The 13,646-nt window shown below is 41.2% G+C and overlaps 1 protein-coding gene and 1 long non-coding RNA gene across 2 annotated transcripts in view; both read left to right on the top strand.

The window, feature by feature from the left end:
* Nucleotides 1-8,937, top strand: part of LOC115556988 (uncharacterized) — a 47,273-nt gene extending 38,336 nt beyond the window's left edge. The window contains exons 9-15 of the mRNA XM_030374473.1: nt 4,429-4,463; nt 6,971-7,064; nt 7,218-7,321; nt 7,415-7,687; nt 7,765-8,396; nt 8,479-8,550; nt 8,674-8,937. Of these exons, the coding sequence (XP_030230333.1) occupies nt 4,429-4,463; nt 6,971-7,064; nt 7,218-7,321; nt 7,415-7,687; nt 7,765-7,866 (608 nt within the window). The 3' untranslated portion in view covers nt 7,867-8,396; nt 8,479-8,550; nt 8,674-8,937. The remainder of the gene's footprint in view (nt 1-4,428; nt 4,464-6,970; nt 7,065-7,217; nt 7,322-7,414; nt 7,688-7,764; nt 8,397-8,478; nt 8,551-8,673) is intronic.
* Nucleotides 8,938-9,833: 896 nt separating this feature from the next.
* Nucleotides 9,834-11,174, top strand: LOC115537802 (uncharacterized). The gene is made up of 3 exons (XR_003974899.1): nt 9,834-9,952; nt 10,301-10,366; nt 10,571-11,174. It is a non-coding gene; the product is annotated as an uncharacterized LOC115537802 (long non-coding RNA).
* Nucleotides 11,175-13,646: the final 2,472 nt, after the last annotated feature.

Below are 13,646 nucleotides of genomic sequence, written 5' to 3'. Positions count from 1 at the left end.
TTACGAAACGGTAGCATTTTGAATATTTGTTTATTATTATTTTTATTTATTATTTTATTTATTATTATTATTAGGGGTCCAAGCCAACAGGTTGGATCCCTATTGTTTTTGTAAGGATTTTTATTAGGGGTCCAAGCCAACAGGTTGGATCCCTATTGTTTTTGTAAGGATTTTTAGGGGTCCAAGCCAACAGGTTGGATCCCTATTGTTTTTGTAAGGATTATTATTATTAGGGGTCCAAGCCAACAGGTTGGATCCCTATTGTTTTTGTAGTGTTTATTAGGGGTCCAAGCCAACAGGTTGGATCCCTATTGTTTTTGTAAGGATTTTTTTTATTATTATTATTCCAGCACTCCTCCCTAGAAGTGATACTACAGCCCAAACCGTAAATGGTGCCGACACGCCAATTCCATGACTAGATCCAGATCCGTGGGGACTACGCAGACGACAAAATCCAGACATGCCGGCCACTAGGTGGCGCTATACCAAGGAATACGCGTTTGGGGCTATAACTCCCACACCGAACCTCCCACAGTCAAAAACTTGTACGCACATATGCACTGGAGTCTGCTGCATCTTTTGGCATAGGCCACGCCCATTTGCGTCTAGAATTTTTTTTCGCAAAATCGCAAAAACCGCAAAACTGTTTTTTCCCTACTCCTCCCACATTTCTTGACCAATCGACACCAAACTTTGCACACGGCATCTTCAGACGCACACGCAAAGAATGCTCGAACACTTTTTTGATCCGACCCTCGACGACGAAACGGTAGCGTTTTGAACATTGGTTTATTAGCTACGTTTTACGCCGAAACGCAAAAATTCAAAAAATACCAAAATTAGACATCGGATCAAGCCCAAATTTTAGACGCATGTCAGTGTTACCCTTAATGGCGTTGAATAAAAAAAACTGAATTTATCGCCATTAGGGGGCGCAATAAACGAGGAAATTGTATATCTTCTAATTGGCCAGAGGAATGTTATTCAAACTATAAGGGAACCATCAAGGGGCAAACCCGAGTCTATATAGAAAATATGGGCAAGAATTATTAATGTGGGCGGGAGTTATTTGGCAAAGGAAAATTGTCTTTGGAAAATGTCGCCACAGGGCGGCGCCAAAAAACGACGACATTGTCTATCTCCTATTTGGCCAATGGAATGTTCTGAAAACGAGTTTTAGGCTATAACTCCCACACCGAAGCTCCCACAGTCAAAACCTTTACATCCACAGGTTCAGGGTAGCGATTTGAATACTTGCTTCGCGTTCTGCCGGCGAAACGCACATTTCTTGTCGCGTTGTGCCGGCGAAATGCACACTTCTTGGACCCCTGCATTACTGCTTGCAGTTCTAGTTATTATTAGGGGTCCAAGCCAACAGGTTCGATCCCTATTGTTTTTGTAAGGATTATTATTATTAGGGGTCCAAGCCAACAGGTTGGATCCCTATTGTTTTTGTAAGGATTTTTTTCCTATTATACTTACCTCCCTAAAAGTGGGACCACAGCCCAAACCGTAAATGGTGCCGACACGCCAATTGCATGACTAGATCCAGATCTCTTCGGACTATGCAGACGACAAAATCCAGACACGCCGGTCACTAGGTGGCGCTATACCAAGGAATACGCGTTTGGGGCTATAACTCCCACACCGAACCTCCCACATTCAAAACCTTATACACACAGATTCACTGGAGTCTGCTGCATCTTTTGGCATAGGCCACGCCCATTTGCGTCTAGAATTTTTTTTCGCTAAATCGCGAAAACCGCAAAACTGTTTTTTCGCTACTCCTCCCACATTTCTCGACCAATCAACACCAAACTTTGCACACGGCATCTTCAGACACACACGCAAAGAAACCCTCAGACAGTTTTTTGATCCGACTTTCGACGACGAATCGGTAGCGTTTTGAATATTGGTTTATTAGCTAAATTAGACGTGGAATATCAAAAATCCAAAGAAATCCAAAATTAGACTTCGGATCGAGTCCAAATTTTACACACATGTTGGTGTTAACCTTAACGTCGTTCGATAAAAAATTCGGAAAAATTTGCCATTAGGGGGCGCAATAAACGAGGAAATTGTATATCGTCTACAAAATTTTGCCGCGAAAACGCTACACTGACTTCTCGCTACTCCTACCACAGTCAAATCCTTTGTATCCACAGGTTCAGGGTAGCGTTTTGAACACATGCTTCGCGTTGTGCCGGCGAAACGCACATTTCTTGTCGCGTTGTGCCGGCGAAATGCACACTTCTTGGACCCCTGCATAACTGCTTGCAGTTCTTAGTTAGGGGTCCAAGCCAACAGGTTGGATCCCTATTGGATCCCTATTGTTTTTGTAAGGATTTTTCCTATTATACTTACCTCCCTAAAAGTGGGACCACAGCCCAAACCGTAAATGGTGCCGACACGCCAATTGCATGACTAGATCCAGATCTCTTCGGACTATGCAGACGACAAAATCCAGACACGCCGGTCACTAGGTGGCGCTATACCAAGGAATACGCGTTTGGGGCTATAACTCCCACACCGAACCTCCCACATTCAAAACCTTATGCACACAGATTTATTGGAGTCTGCTGCATCTTTTGGCATAGGCCACGCCCATTTGCGTCTAGAATTTTTTTTCGCAAAATCGCGAAAACCGCAAAACTGTTTTTTCGCTACTCCTCCCACATTTCTCGTCCAATCAACACCAAACTTTGCACACGGCATCTTCAGACGCACACGCAAAGAAACCCTCAGACAGTTTTTTGATCCGACTTTCGACGACGAAACGGTAGCGTTTTGAATATTTGTTTATTAGCTAAATTAGACATGGAAAATTAAAAATCCAAAAAAATCCAAAATTAGACATCGGATCGAGTCCAAATTCTACACACATGTTGGTGCTAACCTTATTGACGTTCGATAAAAAATTCGGAAAATTTCGCCATTAGGGGGCGCAATAAACGAGGAAATTGTATATCTTCTAATTGGCCAAAGGAATGTTCTTCAAACTCAATGGAAACCATCAAGGGGCAAACCCGAGTCTATATAGAAAATATGGCCAAGAATTATTAATGTGGGCGGGAGTTATTTGGCAAAGGAAAATTGTCTTTGGAAAATTTCTAAATTTCGCCAACAGGGCGGCGCCAAAAAACGACGACATTGTATAACTCCTATTTGGCCAATAACTCCCACACCGAACCTCCCACAGTCAAAACCTTTATATCTAGATATAAGTATAATTCCTTAATTTGTGTAAATGAAGTGTAATAAATAAACATTATGAGATGTTTTGCAATTTTTATTCAGACTTTTTATTCAGACTTAACACATCACTCTTAACACATCACTCTTAACACATCACTCTATTTATATTTAATGAGCAAATTCATGCTGTGAGCAAATTCATGCTGGTTATATGGACATAAAGCCTGCATTTTATAACCAGACATTTAAAAGAAGAAGGTATACCTCCGTTCCAGTTCTCGTCCAGTATACCTCCAAAGCCTGCATGGATTTTTATAACCAGACATTTAAAAGAAGAAGGTATACCTCCGTTCCCGTTCTCGTCCAGTATACCTCCGTTCCCGTTGTCATCGTCGTCTCTGGTTGAACACAATTGCGGGGTATCAGTATCTGAAGGGAGGAAAGATCGTTTCGATTATTTTTCACATTTGGCTAATAGGTGTTATACATGACAAATCAAATCCATATTGGGAGGAATCAGTATCTGATGTCAAATTCATATTAACACCATGTATTGTCATACCTTGGGAAGTCTGTACTTCAAGCACAGACTTGCGAGCACGCGAGTACGTACCTGTGATTGGAACAGCAGCGGACTCGATGACGTCACCACCTCTGCTCGTCCGTTAACTGTGCTATGGCCTCATTTAGGCATACTGAACAATATAAACGGATGATATAAAACAAAATCCCAGCCTCTTTCATTTTCAAATAGTATGTAAATATTCTGAATGAATAAAAATTGAAAAGATATGCGTGTCCTGTCATGTGTATAATCTATACACACATATATTATCTTTAAAAAAACCTTACAAGTAAATATTAACGCTGGTATACATACTGCCCCAGATAATACAGTATTTATTAATTAAACCTTCCGTTTCACTTTATCTTTCATCTCTGTCTCAATCAGCTGTTCGGCTCATGAGCTCAACGCGATGCATGTAGGGAAATGTATTTTCAATTAAACGGTCGCCAGTTCCGCTTATCTACTTAAGAACTACAGTTCCCAAACATTCGCTGTTCCGATCAGCTGCTCGGATCGTGAGCACAACGGCCCGAAATAACTTCACGTAGATGAACATTGAACATAGATGATCGCTAGGCTAGCTGTTATACAAAGCCACAATCCAAATTATGAAATAAAGGTATTTCCGAATCCGTGTATGGTTCGTTGATTATTTATCTGTTCAGGTGTGGGCGTGGTCTACGGCCCAGAGTCCTTCACGGTACACACACAGGGGTAAATGACGATCAGCAACGGAGCTCGTCACTCGCTGTTTGGATTTTCCTGTGATTGTCGTTCAGCTAGACCTTTTACCCCTGCCCTATTGATTAATTTGCTATTGTGAGAGGATACCTTTGACCACCTTCTGTCTTTCAACTTTTCCGTTCGACCAAAGAAAGTTCGTCTTGTCAAGGTAAGTCCTTATGAAATGGATCATTATGTTTATTGTATTGCAAGCAAAGGATCTGCTGATAAATCGCCATTTTGTATGTTGTTTGTGGATTTCGAAAGAAAAGTATCGCCATTTTGGATACGTCGCGCATGGGACCCATCGCCATGTTGTTTGTGGATTTCGTAGTCAGTCAATGCAGAGAGTCATTATTCACAAACGCTAATACTCTTATCTCGCTGAGATCTTGACGGATTTACAAACGGTTTGGTTTCTTACAAACGCAGCTTTTCTCTTCGGCAGTTGATAGGTTTTCAATGTAGGGTTAGGGTTGTAGTTGTTTTGGTAGCGGGGAAATGATCACGTCTGCGCCGAGTAGATGCGCAGAGGGTTGAAACAGCGCTTGTCCGGTCTGCTCACAAGAAGGTTTCTTTGGCCAGTTACTGTGATTAAACACGAGTTGTTTAATGTTCACAATGTATCGTTTTTCATGGGGAAAATGAGATGCTTCCCCGGGACTGGCGGTTCGCGACAAAATATTAAACCCGTGTTGATAAAAACGCCATTTTGTATGCATCTTGTAAGTCGCGTATGGGACCCACGACCATAGATATATATATTAACTAGATGTTAATATAGGCGATCGTTTTCAAGTTAAGTCCTTATGAAATGGATAATTATGTTTAAAGTATTAGGTTTGCTTTTGATGCAGTAATTGCAAGCAAAGGATTTACGACAAAATATTAAAGCCCCTGGTGATAAATCGCCATTTTGAATGGCCTGATCTATACGGGATCTATTCAAAATGGCAATTTATCACCAGGGGCTTTAATATTTTGTCGTAAATCCTTTGCTAGCAATTTATCACCAGGGGCTTTAATATTTTGTCGTAAATCCTTTGCTTGCAATTACTCTGTGCAATGTGTTTTAAATGCTGAAATGTCGTGTTACATTAACTTTTTACACGCATCTGTGCAATGTGTTTTAAATGCAATGTGTTTTAAATGCTGAAATGTCGTGTTGCATTCACTTTTTACACGCACACATCCGCCCAACAGTTTAAACTCCACCATATGCAATGTGTGTCTGTGTGTGTGGCTGTGTGTGTCTGTGTCTGTGTGTCTAGGTGTGTGTGTGTCTAGGTGTGTGTGTGTGTCTGTGTGTGTGTCTGTGTCTGTGTGTGTGTCTGTGTCTAGGTGTGTGTCTGTGTCTAGGTGTGTGTCTGTGTCTAGGTGTGTGTCTGTGTCTAGGTTTGTGTCTGTGTCTAGGTGCGTGTCTGTGTGTCTGTGTGTCTAGGTGTGTGTCTGTGTCTAGGTGCGTGTCTGTGTAAACTCCACCATATGCAATGTGTGTCTGTGTGTGTGTCTGTGTGTGTGTCTGTGTGTCTAGGTGTGTGTGTGTGTGTCTGTGTCTGTCTGTGTGTGTGTCTAGGTGTGTGTCTGTGTCTAGGTGTGTGTCTGTGTCTAGGTGCGTGTCTGTGTGTCTGTGTCTAGGTGTGTGTCTGTGTCTAGGTGCGTGTCTGTGTGTCTGTGTGTCTAGGTGTGTGTCTGTGTCTAGGTGTGTGTCTGTGTCTAGGTGTGTGTGTGTGTGTCTGTCTAGGTGTGTGTGTGTGTCTGTCTAGGTGTGTGTGTGTGTGTGTCTGTCTAGGTGTGTGTGTGTGTCTGTCTAGGTGTGTGTGTGTGTGTGTGTGTCTGTCTAGGTGTGTGTGTGTGTCTAGTTGTGTGTGTGTATACTGATTTTCAGATTGTCTAAGCAAGGTAGGTCTGTTGTTGTCATGTGTTGAAAGGAGAAACGGGAGATCTTCCGCCGTTCAACTCAAGGTGAGGTGCTGGTTATATTACTTACTGGTCGGGTTTTGACTGAATTAGCATTTTAGTTGTCTATTAATAGATTTTTTGGGGAAAATGGTTTCTGTACTGCCTATGTCATTCTTGGATGAAAGCTTTATAAGTTGGCTGTGATTAGGAAAATTTGGATTGTATCTGCCACACAATGCAATGTGTTTTAAATGCTGAAATGTCGTGTTACATTTCCTTTTTACACGCACACATCCGCCCAACAGTCTAAACTCTACCTCTGTCCACCATATGCAATGTGTTTTAAATGCTGTGCTTTAGCCCATATATTGATTTCACATGAAGACCTTGTGTGTGTATTTATTGCACCTATCTGTTCTGTTTAATGTTCATTTCATATGAAAACACATGGTTATAATTACATAAATACATCTCTGTACAGGGTGGGGTTTTCAACATGCAGCCTTTCTTGATGTATATTTGTAAAGGGAAATCTTGTACCTATTTTGAAACATTCTATTTTTCTTATTGTGAAATCATTAGATGCCTCGTGCCTCGCGCACTTCGTCTGTAGCCAAGATGAGGTGGAAGAGGATTCTTCCCATGGCGACGACTCTGGCCAGAGGCTTCGAGCCTGGTATGTAGTCATAAAGATACAATGATGCATGTTTTCAACTCATTTATATCCCTCAGAATTCTATAGCATGAATGTGTGATCTTTGACTTTTAGATCAACAGCTCGAGATAAGTTATTCATTTTAGTTTTGCGTTGAATTTGTCTCTTTATTAGTGCGTGGCACTGGAGCACGTCACCGTGTCAAGCCTTGGCCTGTCTCTGCCCTCACTGGGAAGTTCCATCGATTGGATCTCCCTCCTGAGTCTCCAGTTAAGCAGGTAAACTTGTCAAAGACCTTTCAGAAAATAATATATAATTTAGCTGTGGAATATGTTTGGAGTGGAATGACAACTTTTTATTTGTATTTATAGTTTGTGCTGTTTGTGGGCGACTCGCATCTGCGTGCGTTGGTTGACCGTTACGTGAGGATGCCAGACGGTTGCCTTTCGTTTGGGTTCCTGTCTACGCCTGGGGCGTCTGCCGCTGAGCTCCGCACTGAGTTGCTGAACGCAGACATCCCCAGAACCCCCGACATCGTTTGCTTGCTGGCTCCAAGCAACAACCTCACGGCGACGCCCGGCATCGAAGCGGCTGGAGTTGCCTTCGATGGACTTCTGAGAGCTGCCCGCAGTCGATGGCCTAAGGTAGTTTTTGTGTTACAAAATAAAGTGTATTTAACAGAATTGTATAGTGTGTAATCCAAAACTTTTGTGCGGATCAGGTGTTTGTGCTCGATTTCCCTCCCCGGCTGGCGAGTGAATTGGCACCGCAACAATTCCTTCGAGAGGAGTTTCGTCGCGTTGCAGCAAAGAACGGTATGTAAAAATGATTAAGAGATAATGTCAGTATAGAATATCTTTGTAGGAAAGCTTTTAGTGTATCAACACCACCTCTTGGTACCACGTGTAAAATATGTATATAGTGTATGGTTTAATATTTGTTTTCTTCTGCAGGTGTAAAGTACTGCGTCACAGCTGACCGCTTTCCGCTGGACTCACGTGCCTTGTGGAGTCGTGATGGGGTAAGTCGTGTTATAACTTGGCACGTGAGAAATTCATGTAATGTCATTTTTATACGGCAAAAGCAGTTTATTTCAATAATAACCCGTGCTTCTCATTATAATAGATCCACCTGAGTGACGATCTGGGGATGCCGCTTCTCGCGAAGCTGCTGTGGCACTTCTCCTTTCAGCAGCTACAGTCACCTCTGCCTGTTACACCTCCGCCTGTGTCTCCTCCCAAGTCTCCCCCGACTGTGAGACCCTTTGCTACCACCGTGGTTGTGAAGGGAGAGGTTTCACGTCCACGTCCCCTTGACCCCTTCAAGGAAACTGTCGTCGGACGTCGCGGAAAGGTAAAAGTTATACAATTTTGAAGAGCTTTAGTTTTAGTTAGGCCACATTTATTGAATACTAATTCTCCCTATGTGTTTATAGCGCAGCCAACCTGAGTCCTGGGATGCGCCTGAGGACTGGGATCAGTCTTCCGTGCGGATCCTTCCTCATGAGGTTTGTACATTGATAGCTGAAAGGAAATCAAACCGTAATGATGCGTACATTTGTTTCATTTAAATGCTATTCCTATAAGACAAGGCAAATGGTCAATGGCTCAATTCTGTTTTTTATTTCTAGGTTTGTGTGCCTCCTCTGGTCCTGAGGGAGTGCTTTGTCGTGCTAAACCCTATCCGGTTTAGCACTGACAAGTTGGCTGCAATGGATCGCATTGTTCCATCCAACCTTGACGTCCCCATGGGGAATCGCTCAAAGGTAATTTGTGTGATTTTAATATTAACTGTTTGAGTGCATACATATTAATAGCGCCTGTAATCCTATATGACAAGCTTTACATTGTATGGTACAGATAGTTACATTGATAATAAAAGTGTTATATTTCATTAACTGTTATCATTTCCGTTCTCTTCCATTATGATAGAAACGGAAGGTGGCACATGGAACCACGTCTGTGGTCTCCAAAGGAAAGAAGGCCCGCCTTGAGGTTGGTAATTTCTCAGTGAAATATGTACTTGTTTTTTGGTTGAAACACAGGAATAACTATTTCCTGATTTCGCCTTTAACACAAGAGATAGTCCAACATTCTCTGTGTAGGTATTGTTTTGCCAATGATTTACAATTATTTTCCAGGCACTTCTAACTCCAGCAAGGATTGCCAAACCTTCGAAGCTGGTACCTCCCCCTCGACCTGTTCCAGAAGCTGCTGTACCAGCTACTCTGGAGGGCGTACCTCCTCCTCGACCTGTTCCAGAAGCTGCTGTGCCAGCCACTCTGGAGGGCAGCGTCTTTGTGCCTTCGAGCAAGGTAATTTGCATACAACATGTAATGATTAAACACATTCAGTGAATAGAGTGCGGTTCTCTATTCTTTTGATATTTTCTCTAAGTTCCCTTTAAGAAAGTGTAATTTTGGGTTTCCATTTCTCAATTGTAATGTACATATAATTCTTACTATGTCTTTGCAGTTTGCTCAACCAGAGGGGGATGACAAGACTCTGTGTGTTGATGAGTGGCCGTTTCTTCAAACAGAGTTTTGTGAGGTAAAGGAATGGGGGAAAAAGAGAGCATCTTGTAATAATTTAATATTTGGGTTTTGTTGTTAAATTAGTATGTAGCGCCACAAAATACAGGCGTGCACAACACTGTTTGTTACTGTTTTAAATAAACGACATTAGCAGTAAGTTCTTTGAACTGCCCACTTTTCCATTTTCATACAATTGTATCTCTCATGATAATTTTGCTCCCTTACCTCATTGTAGAAGCTGAACCAGCCAACTGCTCGCGTTGTCTCTGGACAGAGGAAACAAGAGGAGCCAACACCTTGGGGGCCAAAAGTTGTGATGGCCCAGGCTGATAAACCAACAGCCAATGAGACCAGCTTCTTGGGATGTTCAACCAAGGTATTGACAACAATATAAAAAATGATTTGCAAATAAGCAATCAATCTGTTCCAGGATCAGTATCTAGAAACATTTACATTTTTACTTCATAATTACAATCAACATAGTTGAACTGTTTTTAACATGTTCTTGGTAATATCTACACACTATGAATTGGAAATGTCAAGAAGGTTGGCTGATGAACTTGTTGTGCTCATTTTAATTATTTAAACTGAACTGAAATAAGTTTTCTTTGTCCTTAATTCTGTTCACCACAATACACCAAATGTCCCCTTTTCTATGGCTTGTGAGTTTGCATGTAGGGGTAAACCTAATTTTTTTTAACATTCGTAATGTTTGTGATTGCAGATGACACACATTGAGGACCATGAGCCGTTTGAACCAGCACCTGAGGTCACTGCGAGCAGTCAGCAGGTATGTAATTACTAGTGGAAAAATTGTATACCAACGGGAAAAGCCACAGCTTAAGAGACCCATTTTGTTTTGATATGTTTATTCTTTTAAAACATTGATATGGTGTAAGTGTGCAGTTCTGACCAATTTGCCTATACTATGTACATTTTCAAATTACTTACTGGGAACCAACATGCTTTTAAAAACACTGAATTGTCATTTCAGCAGAGCCCGCCTGAGGACAATGGCCAGCCTGAAGATCGTCATGTAACACTTGGCAATCAGAAGGTACTTATTTTTAACATGTTATTCCCTGTTCCTTGTGAGTTTTCCTGCCATTTATTAGATCTTGGAAATTAGTTAAAGTAATGTTAATATCATGTACAATTCCGTTTTCCCATTATACACAGCCATGAACTACAGCTGATTGAGTCCTAGCCTTTTTTATGAATTCCTTGTTAATTTCGATATAAACTATTGGTTACACTCCTTTTTGATTGAACTATTGTTGTGTTTTTAGGCACCCTGTGATTTTGCACCTGCCAGAGCTGCTACATCAAGTCATGTGACTTATGACAACCCTGGGTGTGTTCAAGGATCGTTTGACCAGAGCAGCCACATATTCGGGGAAAATGCAGGTAAGCAGTGTGCTACAAATGGCATAGCGGCGATTATGATCCACACAACCCATAGCGTTCTCAAATGGAAAAAAAAAACCATTCATCATATTCTAAAACAAGGTAATGGCTTGTACACATCTATGCTAGAAAATAAGGAAATCAGTGCAGCCAAAACCAGTGGGCATATTTTCATTTCCGAGTTACCCAGACACTGCAAATTAAACAATAAATCATTTAGTTTGGAATATTTTGATACACTCACTGGAAGTCTTGATCAAAAGGATGATTATGACGCTTCTTTGCAAAACATAGCCATGCCTTTAGAAGAGGCTATTCAGAAGACACTGCTGCAGACAGACACATGCTTGCTCAACATCAAAGAAAGTGTCTGTGCCGTTTTCAAGGTCGAAACTGCTTTTGCAGTTTTCGATCCTCATTCTCGTAGTACTTGGGGTTCAGTTGCACCGGATGGAACCAGCATAGTAGCGCACTATGCTACTGTGCATGAGTTATATGAGCATATTGAGAACCTGGTCAATTCCTTATATCAAAATCATCCACATGCTTTTGATATCCCGAACAAGGTGTTTGAAGTCACTGGTGTGAAAGCTGTTGAGGTAAACTCACCATTTACTGCTTTAACTGCACAGCCTGAAGCCAGCACTTCGGCACATGACGGTACTTTGGACACTGACAGTGACTCTGATCTCTGTGTCCTTTCGGTAACAGATAGAAATTCCCTTGCAGTAAACACGTCTTTTTCCCTTGAAACTGTGCAGCCTGTAGCAAACACTTCTACATGTGACACAACTGTAAACATTGACAGTGGTCCTCCAATTCACACAGAGGGTGCATCAGATGTCTGTTTAATTTCTGTGACAGGTAGCCCCAATATAATGTTTACTGGATTGACATTAAGGGAAAAAAACAGGATCTGCAACAAGCTGAATATCGTACCAAGTTTAGATCAAAATATTGTTGTACAAACCTTCGATATGGCACAGCCTGAACCATGCCAAACAACATCCATTGAAGGTGACGGTAATTGTTTCTTTCGTTCTCTTTCGTCTGTATTGAGTGGTTGCGAGTCACATCACAAGGCCTTTCGAAAGGCTGTAGTGAATCACATCTCAAATAATCCGCTTCATTACATTACTTGTCTAAGACGGCAATTTGCTTCTTTGGAGCAATATCTCCGGGACTCAAAAATGAAATATGTTGGATCTTGGGCAACAGAGTTGGAAATACAAGCTTCTGCAGATTTGCTCTGTGTTGATATTTACACATACACTCAACGAAAATGGATTACGTTTACGGCGAACATTGAGCCGATTTCAAGAAAAGCTATATATCTGAATCACTGCAATGAATGCCATTATGAACCAATTGCATGTGTCAAAGGAAAAACCTCTCATACATGCTATAGTTTAACTAGCTTCTGTGAAATGTCGCACAAAATGTCCAATGCAAACCTTGTTTCACCACGTAAAAAATGTAGTGATAAAGTAAAAGATCTAAGAAAAAAGAAAACATATGCTGAAGACACAGAATATAGGCAAGGTATAAAGCTAAAAACACAACAAAGATATAATTGTGATACACAGTATCAAGCAAATCAGAAAACCAGCAGTATCGACAAATATGCTAATAATGAACTGTTCAAAGAACAAGTAAAAAACAGCAGTATTGAAAAATATGCTAATAATGAACCATTCAAACAACAGGTACTAAACAGCGGTATCGAAAAATATGCAAACAATCCTGCCTATCGTAACCAGGTAATACAAAGTATTGTTATCAAATACAGAGAAGATCCGGCTTATAAGCCCTCTGTAATTGAAAGAAACTGTCAAAGGAGACTTAATCTAACCCTCTTAAAACACAATATTGACTTTGTAATTGAGCTCTTCCAAGAAGAGGTCAAACATGGACCAGAACATGTTTGTTGTGTATGTCACAGATTATTGTTCCGTAAGCAAGTTCGATTATGTGACATAACTTCATATGAAGCCAAGGCTTCAACTGTGTCAGCAATTGCAAAACAATGCATTACTACAACATATCTCCATCAATGTGATAACGCATGTTTAACGCCATGCACACTAAAACAGACAGTTGCTGGGAAATTGTGGATATGTTTCAGTTGCAACTCCAAGTTACTCGGTGGTAAGGTTCCCCAGGAGAGCGCTGTTAACAATATGGCATTAGATCCAATTCCGGACGAATTAGGCACACTGAACTCATTAGAACAACACCTGTGCGCATTGAATATTCCCTTTATGCGACTTGTGGCATTGCCACGAGGTTCTCAGAATTCTGTCCATGGGCCGGTGACTTGCGTTCCATCAAACAGCGATGTAGTCACTTCGGTTCTCCCAAGGCTAGAAAATCAAGATTTATTGATCCGGATAAAACTGAAAAGAAAACTTACTTATAAGGGGCATTATCAGTATCAATATGTGCACACTCAAAAAATCCAAAATGCGATAGCATGTTTAAAGGACATGAATAAATGGTATAAGGACATAGACTTTAACACAGAATGGGAAAATCCCTTGCCAGAAGATGCATGTTCTGTTTTGAAAGAATGCAACCCAGTTAATGACACTCCATCTGCACCTGAAAGCAGTGACATTACAACTCAATCAGACCAGGTGTCGGATGATGAAGAAGCTGACCAC

This window comes from Gadus morhua, chromosome 2 (genome assembly GCF_902167405.1).
Source record: "Gadus morhua chromosome 2, gadMor3.0, whole genome shotgun sequence".
Classification (NCBI taxonomy): domain Eukaryota; kingdom Metazoa; phylum Chordata; class Actinopteri; order Gadiformes; family Gadidae; genus Gadus; species Gadus morhua.
Note: the sequence above shows the minus strand (reverse complement) of the source record. Positions and strands in the feature narration are given on the sequence as shown.